We start from the raw sequence: 19,055 nt of genomic DNA, 5'->3' as shown, positions 1-19,055 counted from the left end.
CCCCCCGAAAAATCTTGTCCTTAAATGTATTTGTATTTCGCTGGAGGTGATATACTTGTGGCTTTGTGGCTTCTAACAGGAGCTTTTCAGGAGGCAGAGCTGTAGCATCATTTGATGAGTTGGAGGAGGGCATAGTTGAAAGGCCAATCAGGGACAGGACCTTTTCGAAATGGCGAAATCAGGCATTGGTTTCAGGGATGTCATACTGCCTCTGCTCTTGCAGCATGATATTACTAAACAAAATTGTCTTGTCCAGCTACAATTTCAATGCGGGGATATCTTTGATGTGCTATCAGGTCACTATCTTGAGATGAGTTTCAAAAACTTGTGTGGGCACCCCACTCTTATTCTAATGATTTGAAGATGTGATTTGGCTTTCCTACTTTGCTTCTTTTTTCCAGAATTTGGTCAGCGTTGTGATAGTGTGCGCTCTCAGTGCTACTGGGATCATCACAACTGAACCCATTAGCTGGAAGCTTGTCTTCATCTGGTTTCCAGTGAACCTGATTTTTGTGGGGATGCTGGTCTCTAGTATTTTCAGGTAAATTTTTATTCTATATTACAGATTCGTGTCAAGTTTTGAAGTTGCCAGTGACAACTGTGTAGGTTTGGTTGGAAAAGGGAGAAAGAAAAGCTGTTTTGATGCAACTGTTGGTTTTGGCAGTCTGAAGTACATGAACGTTGCGATGGTCACGATATTGAAGAATATTACGAATCTAATTACGGCTGTTGGAGAGGTTTATTTATTCAGTAAGCGACATAACAACAAAGTGTGGGGCTCGCTCCTCCTGATGGTATGCAGATTTTTGATTACGTGTATGTGTGCATATATGTGTGATGAACACCACCATTGAGGGACCTAAATTAGGGTATCTTAACTCCTCACCACTGGTTATGCTTTGATGCCCACATTTCTCTAGCTGCCCAAGCCTTCGTGCTTACACCAACTCATTGCAGAGCTCCTGCCAAAAGCATAGCCAGTCACTACTCTGCTTACACATGCACCCAATGGCCACCACTTGTACATTCTATGGCTGCCCACACGTATGCTTTGCTTCTGCCTCACTTTGTGGCTGGTTGCTGTCCTCAGATGCTCTCAACTCTCGGTTCGCATCCACAAACCTCCCTCGAGCCAGGAAGCTTTGTAGAAAGCTTCAAACTTTCTCAAGGGCCTTCTTGAACAAATGTGCCAAGTTGTCATGTGTAGGCATATAAACCAAGCTGATCTTTCCTGCAACAACAGAGAGTCTCTCCCTGACATAATGATAATGCACCTGAATGTGCTTAGTGCGAGCATGGAACACAGGGTTCCTTGCAATTGCCAATGCGCTCTGGCTTTTATTGAATATGGTAGTGGAGGACGGCTATCCAACACCAAAATCAGCCATAAGGCGTCTGATCCAAACAAGCTCAACTCTAATTGTAAAAGTTGTCTTATAGTCAGCTTCACAGCTCAAAGTGGCCACTTTTTTGGTTTCCTCTTGTTGAGCAGCCATGAAATACATGAATCACCAAGACGGAAGCAAAAGCCACTAGTGGGCATTTTGGTGTCATAGCATCCAGCCCAATCCGTATCACTGAAGGCATGCAGCTGTGAACACTCTCCGCCCGCCGCCCCCCCCCCCCCCCCCCCCCCCCCCCCCCCCGGCACGTGGGTGGGATAGAACAATCCAAGGTACTGAATGCCTTGCAAGTAGCGGAAAATGTGCATGACAGCCTGCGCGTGCAGGTGGGATAGAACAATCCAAGGTACTGAGTGCCCTGCAAGTAGTGAAAAATGTGCTTGATGGCTTGCCATTGCTTGGTACCTAGGATGTGCATATATTTGCTCAATTGGGAGATCCCAAACTGAATGTTTTGGCCTCATATTGCATAAGTAAATTAGACATCCAACAGTGTTAAGCCAACTCCTAGAGCATGGTATGAGAAGATTGATGCATACTTGGTTGCATATGATTTTTGCACATTTGGTTGCATATGGTTTTTGCAATAGTCCAAATGAAAGTATCCTCTATTTCAAGAAGGCTCAAGAGGAATTTTAGTCAGTTCTATACACTGATGACATGTTGCTCGCAAGTCCTGATGATGAGAAGATTTCAGCCTTCAAGGCTAAATTACATGCGTCATTTGCGATAACAGATTTGGGCTTGTTGTACTACTATTTGAGCATTTAGTTTCTTCAGCGTGATAATGGTATTGTCATGTTGCACTCAAAGTATATACAGAAGCTATTGAAGAGGTTTAATCTTGAAGACTGTACACATGTTGCTACACCAATAGAGATAGGTGCCAGGCTTAGGCTCCAGGATCCAGGTGACCCTTTTGATGACATGCCACTTACTTTCTTCTCTTGCCTCCTCTGAACAAAACCATGAGGTTGAGATACATATACCTCTTCATGTAAATCACCATTTAATAAGGTAGTCTTGATATCCAACTGATGTACATGTCAACCATGGTGTGTTGCCAATGTGATGATACACCTAATGGTATTCGTATGCTACATGGAAGCAAAGGTTTCATCATAGTCAATGCCCCTCTGCTAAGCATAACCCTTTGCAACAAGCCTAGCCTTGTAGCGGTTAACACTTCCATTTACCTTTCTCTTTGTAAACCCACTTTGTATCAATGGATTTCTTGCCATGAGGCAAATCAACCAAATACCTAGTGCCATTCTTAAGGATTGAGTCATACTCATTCTCTATGGTATGCATCCAATGATCATCTTCTTGTGCTTCCTCAAAGGAAACATGTTCCTCTTCATTGCATGAACTAGTAATGAGAGAATGAGTCATACTCATTCTCTATGGTATGCATCCAATGATCATCTTCTTGTGCTTCCTCAAAGGAAACATGTTCCTCTTCATTGCATGAACTAGTAATGAGAGCATGATCCACAATGCATAATGAGAACTTGCACATGTCTTGCTAGGCAAAGAAGCTGCCATTCTGCTATCATGTAATGTATCCAACAACCATCTCGGCACCCGTTTGGATGCTTGAACGGCCGTCTGCTCGTCATCCACTGCATCCTCCACAAGAGCTTCATCTATGGGTTGATTTATGGGCTGTAAAACAGGCTGAAACTCAGCCAATGGGGGTTGATTTGCAGTTGTTAGGGGCTGAATTACAGCACCCTGTTGAGCACTTGATTGTTGTACGTATGATTGGCCCAAATTCTACAAAAGGTAGGAGTGTATCAAACAAATCCTGCAGGTGTACCTCTTGCGGTTTTTTGCATGTAAGCTTGGGTTGAATTGAGTTTTCCACAAAAAATGTCTCTTTGCTCACCAAATTCGGCTTTGTTGCCAGATGGTAGAGCTTCCGTTGCTATATTCCATAAAAATACATTTGACCTTCTTGTCATCAAGCTCCCTACAGTGTTGCTCAGGCACAAGAGCATAAACAATTATTTGAACACATGCATGTGAGTCACAAAGGACTTCATGCCAATTCAAGCTTTAGAAGGCGTCATTGTCTGTCTACAAGGCTTTGCTAGGGCATAAGTGGCACACATAATAGCCTCCAACCAAAAACCATGAGGTAAATCTTCCCTTTCACCATGCAATGTGCCATCTCCATAAGAGACATGTTTTTCCTCTCTGCCACGTCGTTTTGCTGAGGTGTGTAGGGCATCGGACATTGATGTTTTATGCCTCTTTTAGACATGTATGTAGCAAATTCCTTTTGACATATACTCCCCCCTCGATCCGTACATGCAGACACATTTTCAGCCATTTAGAGAGTGTCTGAAGCACTTAAAAAATCTTTGACTTTTACTTCAACGAATACACCCAAGCATGCCAAGCGTAATAATCAATAAATTTCACAAAGTAGAGGTATCCCCCGATAGATGGTGTCCTCGTAGGGCCGCATATATCACTATGTACTAGTTGTAATTTTTGGACAGCTCTCTCCAAACCATCTTTGGAATGATACCCATTGCATCTTGTTCAAAATGTACCCCTCCCATACATGTTTGACAGGTGCCTCAAGCTATGGCAACTTTGACACCATATCTTGCCTTTTACAGTGCAACAAACTACCAAAAGTTAAAGTGACCAAGGTGGGCATGCCATAGCTCCGCTTCACTCATAGCATGTGTGACAGTGATTGAACAAGCATCATGTGCCACCTCTCATAAGCATCCAACCTATAGAGGCCATGACATAATGTACTTGAGGCAATGATGGTGTCACCATCGCTCCAATCATGAACTGAGCATTTGTCATCCACAAATCTGGCTACTAGGTCTGCCGATTGATAACAAGTTCTTCTTAATGCTTGGTACATACAAAACTTCCGAGAGTAAAATTGTTCCACCATTTGTAGTAGTGAGTACAACTTTTCCAACTCCTTTCATGGGATAGGAGAGGTTGTTCGCACATGTGATAGTACTCCCTTGGGGAGTAGACCCAAGAGATGAAAACAGATCTCGTTGGAAATTGATGTGCTTGCTAGGACCATTATCAAAATACCAGACTTGCGAATCTGACACTGATACGCATAAATCATGTAGAGAAGGATCATAACTACACTGCACATGGAATGTCCAATCATCCTATGCATATTTCACAGATTCCTTCTTCTTAGCACCAGATGGTGATGCATCAATCATAGCCATGTTTGAATCTTTCTTCTCTTTCTCCTTTGCCAGCCTTTTCGTGCACTTGTCCTTCTTCTTAAGCTTGTCACCCTCTTTCTCTACATGCTTGCCAGAGCACTGGGCTGAATCTGTCTTAGACTTATTACTCCCTGTGAGAATGCTTTGAAACCAACTCATCAAATGTCATGGCATTTGGATTTCCATTCATCATGAGTCTGATGTTAGAAGCAATACTCTAGTGAGTCTGGCAATGCATTGAGAACGATGGGAACCAATGAATTATGAGGATACACCTCATCCACATTTGCAAACTGCTTCTTCAAATCTTTGATTTTCGTGAGAAAACTATCCAACGTATTCATATGCTCTGTCTTAATCTGCTGAGGTAGGAAGGTAACATGTGTCTCGACTCTCATTGCATACGTTGTACAATGTTGCAAGCGCATCCCAGGCCTTCTTGGCAATCTTACATGAGTGAATATGAGGAATTATGCATTCTCTTCACAGACAATGCTATTAAAGGATGTGCACTGGCATCTTTGCCATCCCATCTAGCTTGCTCCGTAGTTGAAGGGGTGTGAAGGATTTGTTGTCAAAGTAGACGCGATATCACCCTCCGAAGCACTTGTAGCAGACTACTGGTGTGTTGGGTGAGGCAGGGCGTGCCTCAAATCCAATCACCACATTCCAATAGTCTTTTGCAACAAGTACATGCCTCATTATGTTTGCCCACAATGGATTGTTGGTCCCATCCAACTTATCCTTAGCACCAAGCATTCTGAATACATCATTTTCAGCCATTTTTATCTGCAAATAAAGTTTTTGACCCACACGAGATGTAATGTAACCAGCACATTGCAAGTTGTAGTGCCCACTCAATGCAACCAATATAGCTGCCAAGTGACCTACTGATGATGGAATATCTGCAAATGAATTGAAAATAATAGTGTAGGGAGCAGAGGAAATCATCTGATAGAAAATGTACGAACGAGGCCGATGAAGAAGCAGCAGATGCGAGTGGTGCAGGAGATCAATGTATGGTGAGGAGAAGGTGCAGGAGCGAGAACGCCAAAGTTCTGGTGCAAATAGAGGCATGGGTGCAACTTCCGTGAAGGGGTCGAAAATAGGGTTCTTCGGGTAAGGGCTTGCGGGCTTTGCTTGGCCAAGGTTGGCGAAGCACTGCCGTGTGTCCCCCAAATTCTTGTCCACCCTAGAGGGCTGAGCAGAGTGAAGGAGGTGGTAGTGCCGGTGGAGCGCTAAACAGCACTAGAACCGCTGGATCAGGGGTGGAGCGAGAATGGAGCTGGGTGTGGAAAGGCTGGGTGGAGACAACGCGCAAGGCAGGGCTCTTGCAAACAGAGGCGGAGCTCGGGTACAAGAAACTGGAACCTAGACGCTCTGATACCAAATATTGGGGTCAGAGATGCAGCAGTAGCATGGGCGCATACACAGTCATGGAGATGCAAAGAAGCCTGAGTGGGAAGAGAGTACACAACTTGATAGATTTCTCAACAATGAAAAGTGTGCCAAGGACAAAAGATAAGTACACCCAAAAATGTGGATGAAAGGGTGTTCACACAGTCGCCGGGGGGGAGGGGGGGGGGGGGGGGGCGGGGGGGGACTCCTAAAGAGGGAAAAAGTGACCCGGCCTAGTCCTAGATGAGGTCACATATCAGGACCATGACACCGTCTACAATCTAGTCATTAGAGAGAGTGGAGCTGTGAGTCGGGGCTGTCTTGCAAAGTTTGCAACAGCCATCTGGGATAGCCCTTACCTGTATGGTTGTCGTTTCATCTCCAACTACATCCTCAACAGTCGTTGGATCAATTGGCTGAATTTCAGCCTGCATATTGAGCTGATTATCATGGTGCAATGGCTGATTTACAGTCCTTTCATGAGACACGAGATCCTCATAGGGTTCCCTGGTTCTGTTCGTACAGCTCTGAACTGAAACCGACTTGTCCATACACTCCGTATAGTGCCACATCATCCTACACAGTTGTACTTGCTGCTAGATTGTACCTGATTGCCGTGCCAACCTGCTGTACAACTGAATCAACATTTGTACCTATCACATACACTCTGCACTGTAGTGCATGGTGACAAACTGGCTTATCATCATCAGTGCAACTTTGTACATTATTAGTTCAATTCAGGATGATATTTGTCGTACGCCGTGATCCCATTGTAATCCTCAGTCCAGGATAAGTTAGGCACGAGCTACGTAGGTCATTCTCAGCCATAGCAAGTCAGTCAGTCAGTCTAAGTCCCTTAACCCACTTAGAGAGACTCATTCATGCATATACAGTCAGTAGAAACCTTAGGGTTTGCATTAGAAAGCATCCTGCATATTGCACATCATTCATGCATAGCATCTAGACCATTGCAGGAACCCAGATATCATCTAGTATTTATCAGGATATTTACTAGGATTTTTCTGGTATTTTTCCCATCATTTTCAGCATTTTATACACATTTATGCATTTATTATTGGACATGAGCAGTCGGCCAGCTCAGTAGCCAGCCGACTGGCTCCATGAGTCCATATAAATAGAATCCTTGCATCATCATTCATTCATTCCATCATATTCAGCCAACAACATTTAGGCGCATCATATTCAGCCTTGCATTCACTTCAGTCCCATGCGTTTTGGAGAAGCGTGTCATCCTACAGCAAGAGGAGCATCAACGCTTGTGCATTCAGCCCTCCATCAGCAAATGCAGCAGTTCTCAGCATTTAGCCATCAGTAAACCTTGTGTTTTCTGCATCCATACAGTTTTCAGCATTCATCCATTCATCGTTTTGCTCCAACCACTTGGTGAAGGTAAAACGCAGCATTCATACTCAGTCTAGAACAATCTCAAACAGCCCCTCTCTCAGCCCTAGCTTTGCATCCCTCCCTCATTCCATTGGGAAGAGTGCATATGCTCGCGATTGAACATCTTTGGTGCTTCTACAGCAGTGCACAGTTCAGCCCAACACTTGGTCTTCAGAGGTCTCGTGTTCGGCTTGTCGTAAGTCACACCGTCAGTCTCTTTAAAGATAATAAAGCAAATGCTATCTCGGTAACGGGATAGGGGGCCCTTCAGTGGGTAATTCGGGACCCCATACGGTGTACAGTTCTCATCTCTCTCTCTCTCTCTCATATCTCTTTAAAGTTTGAAGCCTTAAAGTGGATTGCTAAACTCGCGAAACTCAGGATACAAAAGCCGGTGTGAGCATTTGTGTGACAGGATCCTCCAATACGAATACTTCTATTGCATGTTACAGTACCTGTTGTACCTACCAAGGTTCATTGCAACAAGTACAAGCAGCTACAACACAAGTCACTGCAGCTTACTAGCAGTTTGTGCATTTTGGGCTTGATAGTGCACAATAGTGCATTTTTGGTTGCATACAGATTATTTTTGAGTCTCGTTGCAGTTTGTGCATTTGTATCAATGGCTCAAAACACAACAAATGTATTTGGTGTACTCTCACAAGAGGATAAGTTGGATTGCACCAACTACTCCTTGTGGAGTTTTATGGTCAAGAACTTGGTGGTGGGCAAAAGCCTTTGGGGGTTTGTCAATGGTGATGAGCCTAGACCTATAGACATTGCATCTGCAACTCCTGGTAGGAATGTTCAGCAGGCTCTAGCACCTGCAGTTGCAATTTAGGAACAACGTAGATGGGATGCACATGCTATGGCTTTGATCTCTTTGTCAGTAAAGAGATCCATTATTCCTTACATCCGTTCATGTAAAACCTCACAACATGCATGGGATGTATTGAAGACTATGTAGCAAGCCAAAAATGAGGCCAAAGTTGCCTTTTTGAAGAAAGAGCTTAAAAACTTACAAATGAACGAAGGGGATAGCATGGCTGATCATCTTACAAAAATCCAGGATATTCAGGAGCAACAAATTGACATTGATGAAGTCATTGTTGAAAGAGAGTTGGTCTCCAGGACACTACACTCACTTCCAGAATCCTACCTCAACTTCCACACTTCTCTCACTTTGTCCATCAAGGGTAACCCTCAACCCCTTATGTTTGAGGAGTTGATTGGTTTACTTTTATAGGAGGAACAAACACGAAAGAATAAGTATTCCATGATACGTGGTGGTGATCAAGCTTTTGTTGCCAATGATAAGGGCAAAGCCAAGGCCAAGGGTGGCTATTATTAGTCTAAAGCTGATTCTGGAAAGCCATCAAACAAGGGTAAAAGTGATACGGATCAGCCCAAGAAGAAGGGCAAGTGTCACTATTGCAAGAAGCTAGGGCACTACATCAATGATTGTAGGAAGAGACAAGCTAAAGAGAAGAAGAAGCAATCAGGTTTAGCAGTGGACTCTTCCAGTACACCTGTAGCTAAGGCTGATGACTCAGCCAATTTTGTGCAGGATGATTGGGTTTTCTTTGTGTGTAGCTATGATGCATCACAAAAGCACTTGTCTCTCAATGTAAACAAGAAGCAAGTCGTTTGGTACTTTGACAATGGGGCCTCCTGTCACATTACGTCTATGAGCGATTGTTCATTTCACTAAAGGCTACCCTAGATGGCAAGAAAGTCACATATTCTTCCTATCCAATCCAAGGCATTATGCTCAGAGCTGTAGATGGTTTAGATCTATGCATTATAGATGTATTGTATGTGCGTGGAATAAAGAAGAATTTATTGTCAGTCTCCTCTTTTGTTAAAAGAGGATATGTTGTAAACTCTGAGGATGACAGATGCATAGTGCAGGATAGAGAAAAGGACTATGTTATAGTCACTTCTGGCACATTGTACCAGGGCTTGGATCAATTGGACTCATATGAGAAGAGAGGACATGATGTATGCTTGGCCACTACTTCTACTTCTGCCATGCAAGAGGCAAAATTATGGTATGCCAATGTTGGACATGTAAATTTTGGAAGCTTGATGCTGCTACAAAAGCATCAAATGGTGCAAAATAAGCCATATATAGAGCTGCCACCTCCACAATGCATTTTGGGAAAGATGCACAGAAATGCCTTTCTCAAGGATGGATCATTAAGGGCTGTTTGGAAATTACAGCTCATACACAGTGATGTGTGTGGTCCCATGAGGACACCGTCACTTAGAAAGCACCTATACTTTGTAACATTCATTGATGACTACTCTAGATTTGCATGGGTTTACCCTTTAATGGCAAAATCTGAGGTCTTTACGTGTTTTCAGCATTATGTTGCCAAAGCTGAAAATGAGACTGGTTGCAAAGTACAAACCCTCCGCTCAGATCGGAAAGGGGGGGGAGAGAGAGAGAGAGAGAGAGAGAGAGAGAGAGAGAGAGAGAGAGGTCAAATGCATTTAAGGCATATTTGGAAGAAAAGGGCATAAAGCATAAGTGCACTATGCCATACACCACCACAACAAAATGGTGTGGTAGAGAGGAAAAACAGGTCGTTGATGGAGATGGCCAGATGAATGGTAAAGGCCAAGAATCTACCTCATAAATTCTGGATGGAGGCTATTATGTGTGCTACACATGTCTTGAATAGGTGCCCAACAAAAGTATTAAAGACCATCACTCCATACGAGGCTTGGTATGACAGAAAGCCCAAGGTTGACTACCTTGGGGCTTTTGGTTGCCTTGCATATGCTCATGTGTCTCCACAGATTAGAGGCAAATTGGATGACAAGGCAATCGAATGCATATTTGTGGGCTACAGCCTACAACAGTGGTAGCAAGGAGACCGTCTCTACAATCCATGCAATCAAAGGATTTTTGAAAGTAGAGATGTTGCATTTGCTGAAAATTCAGCTCAGCCACTTGCAGAGTTTAGCAGGTTCTTTTAGAATGGCCCACAAAATATGTTTGAGGGACTACTACCATTGGGCATAGAAGGAAAAGAGCAGACCAGCCACATGAAATGCCTAATGGATAGCCTATGGGTGCTGAGATTGAGCCCCACAATCAGCCCATTGCAAACAATGACATTGAGGAGGTAGTACAAGAAAAGCAGACATCATTGGAGGAGGCTAGAATAGTGCCTCGTTAGCTGTTCCATACCTTACAAGAGCATAGGAGGACACGAGCTGGTTCTAGAAATGCAAGAGAAAATGCAGATGTGGCTTGCATGAGTAGTCTATGTGATACAGATGAGCTAGTTTCATTTGAGGAAGCCAAGGAAGATTAACACTGGCAAGAAGCCATGCATCAACAAATTGATGCAATTGTACATGGGATCTTGTGGACTTGTCCTTAGGCAAGAAGCCAATTTGCACAAAGTGGGTGTACAAGGTCAAGAGAAAGTTTGATGGTACCATTGATAGGTACAAAGCAAGACTAGTTGCCAAAGGCTATGCCCAACAAAAAGGCATAGATTATGATGAGACATTTGTTCTAGGTTGTCCACTATTAGATGTGTTGTTGGAGTGGCTATCTATCATGGATGGACATCAAGGCAGCTTTTCTCGATGGGGACTTGTACGAAGACGTTCAGCCCATTGGTTTTGTGATGCTTGGCTATGAGGCTAAAGTGTGTAAGCTCAGGAAAGCACTTTATGGTCTCAAACAAGCTCCCAGGGCTTGGTATGAGAAAATACATTCTTATTTGGCCAGCTGTGTCTTCCAGAATAGTCCAATAGAAAGCACACTCTATGTAAAAGAGCATCATGGGATTTTACTTGTGCTCATTCTATATGTGGATGACATGTTGTTGATTGGGAATGATGAGGATGCAATTTCAGCTTTCAAAGCTGAATTACGGGCATCATTTGAGATGGTAGACCTAGGTCTATTACACTATTATCTGGGCATCAAGTTTGTGGAGACGGATGAAGGCATTGTTCGGCTTCAATCCACATACATACAGAAGCTCCTACATAAGTTTGGGTTCCAAGATTGTAAGTCCATCTCTATACCAGTTGAACTAGGGCTCAAGATGTGCATGCATGATGCAAGAGAGCCATATGACATGAGTATGTACAGCTAGGCAATTGGCTGTCTTATATATTTGTGCAACACAAGGCCGGACATACAGTTTGGTGTTTCCCAAGCTAAGCAAGTACATGCATAGTCTCGGTACTAAGCATTGGCAGTCAGTGAAGAAGATATTCTGCTACCTTCAAGGCACCGAGGTTCTTGGTTTGTTTTATCCTAGGGGGGGCAACTTGCAGTTATATGCTTACAGTGATTCAGACTGAGCAGGTAACTATGAAAGACGACAGTCCACTAGTGGGAACTGTCTCTTTCTTGGTCAGTCATGCATATCTTGGTTGAGCAAAATTTAAAAAGCAACCCACTGTTGTCACCTCTACTTGTGAAGCTAAGTATAGGGCAGCTTTCATGGCTACAAAAGATTGTGTATGGCTAAGGAGGTTACTTGCAGATCTTTGTGAGGTCAACAGACACCCACCACCATTCTCACTGATAGTCAGAGTGCTATGGTTGTGGCACGGAATGCAGTTTTTCAGGCTCGCACTAAGCACATAGAGATTCACTATCACTATGTCAAAGAGAGGCTATATGCAAGGAAGATTACATTAACCTACTGCTCTACACAAGACAATGTTGCAGATCTATTTACAAAGGCATTGCCTAGAGAGAAGTTTGAAGCTTTCCGCAAAGCTTTAGGCTTACTCTCCTATAGAGAGTGATCTACCACCTTGTACAGGTTCACATATTTCACTAGATTTGAAGGTATGCAGATATGTAATGTCACATGTGAACACGAGATAACTTGAGGGGCACTTTTTCCCCCCTGGACACCTAGTGTGAAAGGACACTTAAACTAGGGCTTTCATTATAAGTTCTACTTGTACTTCATTTCACTTATGATCAATATATGTGCAAGTACTTCTCCTAGTTTCTTGCTGGTTTACTTGCTCCTAGATGAGTTCACATATCACTACCATGACATATAGTCTACAATCTAGTCGTTCGAGAGAGTGGAGCTGTGAGTCAGGGCTGTCCAGCAAAGTTTGCAACAGCCATCTGGGATAGCCCTTATTCCTGTATGGTTTTCCTTTCATCTCCGACTCCATCCTCAACAGTCGTTGGATCAATCGGCTGAATTTCAGCATGCATATCGGGCTGATTATCATGCTGTAGTGGCTGATTTACAGTCCTTTCATGAGACACAAGATCCTTAGATGGCTGTCCTGAAACACAGATGGGAAGCAAGTCCTCAGCCATATCATGTTAGCCTACATCTGAGTGTTTTCTGCACTCTAGCATGGGCTGAACTGAATTAATTTTCCACAAACACAACATCTCTATCGACAAAAAACCTCCGTGTAACAAGATGGTAGAGACGGTAGCCCTTGCTTTCCTTGTTGTATCCCACAAATATGCATTTGCAGCCTTGTCATCAAGCTTGGTACAGTGTTGCTCATGCACAAGAGCATAAGCCAAACCCAAACACCTGCATATGATCAAGTTTGGGCTTCCTTTCAAACCAAGTCTGATAAGGCGTGATTCTCTTCAATGCCTTGGTTGGACATATGTTAAGCACATATGTAGCACATGCGCAACAACTTCCATCCGGAAGCAACGTGTGTGGCAACTTCTGTGCATTAACTATGCATCGTGACATCTCCAGAAGAGACTTGTTCTTCCCCTCAGCCACACCGTTTTGTTGAGGTGTGTATGGCACCGTGCATTGATGCTTTATGCCCCTTTCCAATAAATAAGCATTGAAAGCATGTGACAGAGTGGATTGTATATTCCCCCCCCCCCCCTCCCCCCCCTCAGGGTGGGTATCTTTACGGTTAGCAGATACAAAGCCTAAGCTATGGTGGCTCAAATTAAAACATGATGTTGTGTGTAGTAATGAGAGAAGGGTAGAGAGATAAGAGAACAAAGCTTAAGATACTAGATTCGCATGTACAATGTGATGTTTGTATTCATATCATCACATCGGTGGTTGAAAGCTGAGCAAGGAATAGTGGAGGGGCGCTGAGTATCACCACTAGCATGCGAGCCACATCTGGTTACCTTTGCTAAGTGGGAGGCCTTAAAGTTCTCCTTTGTACCCTCACCCAAGTTCGAATCGGGCCTTGCTAGGCTTTTGTGGTGTGGTTGGTGCCCGTCGGGTGGGTCTTGGTCACTTTGGCCGGAGCCGCGTGGCTTCCTTTGGTAATTTTCGGTGATCGTTGGTGGTGGGTTATATGCAGTAATGCATGGGCCTCTTTGGGCTTGGCTGGGCCCTATCGGGCAACCGCACGGCCATTTTGCTGGACATATATATATATATATATATATATAGAACAAAGATATGTTTTGTTTTTCCCGAAAAACACAGGCAGATACCGGCTTCCAAAAAAAACAAGAAATTACCAAGAGGTCTTTTTTTTTGGGGGGAATGGTAGCTTTCTCAAAGACGGATGCTGGACTTCATTGAATTGAGCTTATTCAAAGACTTATCCATGTTTACACTCACAGCACAATGCGCGGGTGATGCTCCCATGTACACACGAGAGGGTAGATTTAGCGATGATCTTTGTGCCCTCACACTACATTTGCTGGCGACCTTGATCCCGTGTGACGATTTCCCAAAACTCTTTGGCTACAAGCATATGCCGCATCATGTATGTCCATAATGCATAGTGCACTGTTAAAACAACTCCATAGATGTATTTGTTTATCCCTATGGATAGTTTTATAGAGCTTTTGGAAGATCACATATGCAGAAAACTTACTTTTCCTTTTCCTGGAAAAGATTCTCCAATTGCTACTTTATGAACGTTGTATGCTTTATGACAACTTAGCTTCAAAAAGTGAATCGTTACTTAACTACTGCTGTGTGATGCACTAAAAATTGTAGAGAAATCACTCCGTAATTCTTTCCACTGCTTATTTTGTTGCAGGTTGTGTCAGCAATTTGTGGAGGATTTACAGACCTTGCTTTTCATAGGACTGGCTATTCATGGCAAATCCTCAACTGTTTTTTAACAGCTGCATACTCGGTGGGTGAAAAGTCACAGGAAAAAATGAGGCCTATCAATTGCTTTATTTTTCTCACGAGCAATTGCTATTTCAATGTAGTGATAAAAATGAAAATAGAATATTCCTGCAGGCTATCTTTAAGTAGAGGAGTAGCTCACATTATTTGTTACTGTGTATCTTTTTTGGGGTGGTTTGGCTAGAATTTGAATGTTGCTATGTATGTTCTCTTTGAGGGGCAGTTGACATTGAGGAAAGTAATGGATTTGGCCAAGCAGGCAACAAAGTCAGGAAATCTGAGTGAGTTTTCAATGGTTTTATTGAATAATTCACTCTCACTACCGCTTGGCCTTGCCTTGGTTCTTATCTTCAGAGAGACGGAGTATCTACATAATTCGTAAGTTTAAATATTTTTTGTTTGTTTTGTTTGTTTTTTGGGCTTCTGGTACCGCTTTTCTTTGTACTGATTGTGCATAATTAATATAGATAGCAACATGGGAGCTCAGACAAGTAATGATTTAATTAGAGCTGCCTGATTTTAGTGTCTTTACCAAAAGCATTGCATGTGTTGAACGAACCCTCTCAATATTTGTGTGTATGCCTGTGCATGTGTATGTGTGCGTGAATGTGATGTATGTAATGTATAAGTTCTTTGCAAACCTTACTCACACTACCACATTGCCACCCTTTGAGCATGCCACAGATCCATCTTAAAAATAAACATTTGTACCTAGTCCTCAGAAACATTACACTAGCACTATTGAGACCTATGCCTTTTTGAAAGCACACCCTCTAGGGAGTCCAGCACCACTTGAAGTTGTAGCTAGTGCATGAGCATTTGAATTGTCAATGCACCCTCCCAAAATTATTGTACAAGGCCAATTGTTCACCCTGTGCTCTGCTTGTGCATAGACATGTGGCATGTAGCCACTAAAGTTATGGGATATATACCCGTGATGGGGGGTCTCCACCCGGAAACCCCTGTTTCAGGAGTCCTTGTGTCCAAAGTGTGGTTCAGCTGTTCCCACCAAAATGGTTTATTTTCTGTTTTGGTTGTTTCCCCTACGCCATTTCAGCCGTTTCCTTAATACATGTTGTCTCCACTTCGTTCACCATTGGCACCAGCAGTTTTTTGACTCGTCATGCAATTATGGATTGTTTTGTGTTGGGTGTGTAGATTTTTTTATTAAGCTATTCCTTTTGGTAAAGATGTTCATGCTCTTGTCTCCTTGATAGTTTGAACTTGTCATGATGTTTCATGCAAAATTATGATGTGGTTGTCCTCCTTCATTGCCGGCTTAACAGACCCATCATTAAGCTTCCAATGTTTTGGGTGATTTCAACATTGAGTGGATTATTCGGCCTTGCCATCAGTTTTACATCCATGTGGTTTCTGCATCAGACAGGTCCCACTACGTACAGGTATGGAAAAATGTTTTTGTTAAAGTGGCCTTTATATGAGACTCATTTCATATTTTGTGCAATTTTCAAGACGCAGAGAACAACAAAAGCGGAGGATTTCTTTAAAAAGAGAAACTTAAGCACAACTAAAGCGCGCACACAATTATATATATACACACACACACACACACACACACATATATATATATACATATGTGTATATATATATATGTATATATATATATATGTATATATATATATATGTATATATATATATATGTATATATATATATATGTATATATATATATATGTATATATATAGATATGTATACACACACATGTCAGACTACGCAGCGGAGATGATGACCAAATTTGGGAACACGAGCAAACGCAATGCAGAAAAATAGCACAAGAGAGGGAGAGAGATAGAGGCATGTAACTCTGCTCTATATACACAAAGAAGATCCCGAATATGATACAATGCGGCAAGGGGGCTGTGGGGCCATTTGATATGCCCCCAGCACTGCAGTCGGCCTGCTCTAGGATAGCCGACAGGTGCATGAACTCCACGATCACCCTACACCCAGTCGGCCAGGTGTGAACAGTTGGCCTGCATGGAAACAAGTCCACGACCTGTGCAAGTAGAGTCGGCTACCTCCAGTAGGCATACAGCTGCAGTCAGCCAACAACTAAGACCTCCTGCCACCACAGGGCTGCCACCCAAGCCACAGAAAAATGGGGAAAAATGGGGAAAAATACGGAGAGTGGGGAAAAATGAGGAAACATCTAATAAAGGCGGGCACACCCACAACAGAGGCCCTGGTGTCTCAGTAAAGACAGGAGATGACTTCTAACAACACACATATATATGTATATATATGTGTGTGTGTGTATGTATGTATGTATGTGTGTGTGTGTGTGTGTGTGTGTGTATATGTATGTGTATATATGTGTATGTATATATGTATGTGTGTGTGTGTGTATATATATATGTATATATGTGTATGTATATATGTATGTGTATATATGTGTATATATATATGTATGTGTGTATATATACACACACATACATATATGTATGTATGTATATATGTGTATGTATACATACATACATACATACATACATACATACATGCATACATATATATAATATATGTATGTATGTATGTGTGTGTGTGTGTGTGTGTGTGTACACACACACACACATGTATGTATGTGTACATATAATCAACTGTACTGGGCAGGGACTCCGCTCTAGATCACAAGTCAAAGCAATCAACTAAAGAGTGTGGAATCTAATTCTTGGAGTGATCCCACACTTCCTTCAAAGAAAGCACATATTCGATTTTTTTTCTTCATAAATAATGCAGGGCAAATATTTATAACTCTTCTTGCCTGTTTTCGCATGATTTTGATCCTTTATCTCAAGAAAATCCTGAAAAAAGTCAAAAGTAAATTCTTGGTGAAATACTGGTAAGACAATGATAGAATCCATGCTAGTAAATTGGTATCGTGGTGGGTGACGCCGCATTAAATACTAGTTTCCTAGTATTATTGGTCAAGTTAAGGCTGGTCAGTTCAAGTCAATTGTATTCACCTTTGGTCTGAATGGCAACCAAATCTGGTCAAAGCAGTCATAGCAGCATCACAAGCTTGTACGGCCCCCATAAATTGACCCAGCATGTATTTGTATAATTTTAAAAAAAGCTGGTGCTTTTTGTTTTCATTGTTTTTCCACTTCGCTTTTGCCTCATTACTCAGCACAGGCAAGCGAGAGTGGACTCAAAACAATCGTGTTGAAGAGTTTTTAACTTTTGACTGTGATACCTTGAGTGACTTGCAGATTCCATTAATGCAATTGGTTGTTTTGTATGGGCGGCAGTCCATGCAGATCATATGTTTCTGTAATGGGATCAGCCCACCACCATGACACTACATGGCAAATGTCATGTCTAAGAAGCATGGCTCGTGGCACGGCCATTCTCGGGGTTATGGATGGATTTAGTGATAGGTAGGGCAGTGAACAATGAGGTGAGAGTAGGGAAAATGGGATGAGAGAGGTCTTTAAATGAGCTAATTATATACTCTGAAAATCGTATTTCAACAATGGTAAGTCAATGCTATACTTACATGATTCTTGGTTTGTGTTTGCAGCTTGGTAGGCTCATTAAATAAGATCCCTATCTCAGTGGCCGGAATTCTCATGTTTAAAGTTCCTACCAGTGTTCCAAATCTTTTAAGTATTTTTTTTGGTAAGCCATTCTATCATGCACAAGAAGGCAGCAACAGCAATAAAAATTATTTTGCTTCATATGTTTTGATTGGTAAGTAAAATCATTTTTCTTCTAGTGTATAGGAGTCAGTCTAATTCATTTCCTCATCTTTTCAGGACTATTTGCCGGGGTAATGTTTGCGAAAGCAAAAATGTCCTAATTTGATTTATGGGAGTCGCTTCCAAATGGCATTCAAGATGAGGAACAGTCACAAAATACTGCTGACACAAGTGAGGTTGTCTCCTTTTGTCCCCTTGTAAAGGTTCTAACCTCTTGATAATTCAACAATTTTTTTCCTGACCGAGCAGCACTGATCAAAAAGAGGCTGAATGCGGATGTGGCCGGGGGATCTCTTGCAAAGCAAGAGACTTCAGAGCCTCATATATCTGGTCGTGATCCTTAACATTCCAAGAAACATGCATTTTCCATGTACGCCTTGTGGAGACAAGGATTTTGCCTATAGATTCGGTGAGGTTTGATTGAGGCGCATAGTGTCATTAGTAATTACAAGTTATATGCAGAAGGATACCCTTGGCAAGCGATTCTTTGGGTGTTAACGTTGGTGGATTCAAGGAGGCAGCTACTGATTTGATTGTGTAACCAGCTCTCAAAACATTGGTTTATGCATAACTAACTTTTAATTGAATTTGATGAATGTAATGAGCCAATTTTTGGTCTTATTATCATGTGGAAGGGCTACCTGAAAATTTAACTTGGTGGATGTTTGAGTCAGGGGCCAAGAGTGGGAATGCTTATGGCATTCTCTACCTCTTGACAAATAGCATGCCTAGCTCAGAACCCTGAAAAAAAAAACCAGGGATTCTTGTGCAAGCATGTTCTACATTCTTTTTGAAGAAATCAACAGCTGAAACTTGTCCA

General features: G+C 42.4%; 1 protein-coding gene across 7 annotated transcripts in view; it reads left to right on the top strand.

Moving 5' to 3' along the window:
• Nucleotides 1–19,055, top strand: part of GONST1 (golgi nucleotide sugar transporter 1) — a 54,486-nt gene extending 35,431 nt beyond the window's left edge. For 4 of the 7 annotated variants that reach the window (XM_086815563.1, XM_086815565.1, XM_086815564.1 and 1 more), the window contains 8 exons: nt 80–296; nt 402–541; nt 665–794; nt 14,426–14,524; nt 14,744–14,898; nt 15,807–15,923; nt 18,058–18,155; nt 18,293–19,055. In XM_086815563.1, coding sequence (XP_086671689.1) covers nt 80–296; nt 402–541; nt 665–794; nt 14,426–14,524; nt 14,744–14,898; nt 15,807–15,923; nt 18,058–18,155; nt 18,293–18,336 — 1,000 coding nt within the window. In that variant the 3' untranslated portion in view covers nt 18,337–19,055. The other 3 variants (XR_015268434.1, XR_015268435.1, XM_086815567.1) reach the window with 3 other exon arrangements.

The sequence above is a fragment of the Cibotium barometz genome, chromosome 21, assembly GCF_041138505.1.
Source record: "Cibotium barometz isolate CiBa-2024 chromosome 21, ASM4113850v1, whole genome shotgun sequence".
NCBI lineage: Eukaryota > Viridiplantae > Streptophyta > Polypodiopsida > Cyatheales > Cibotiaceae > Cibotium > Cibotium barometz.
This window is presented reverse-complemented; position numbering and strand designations above follow the sequence as displayed.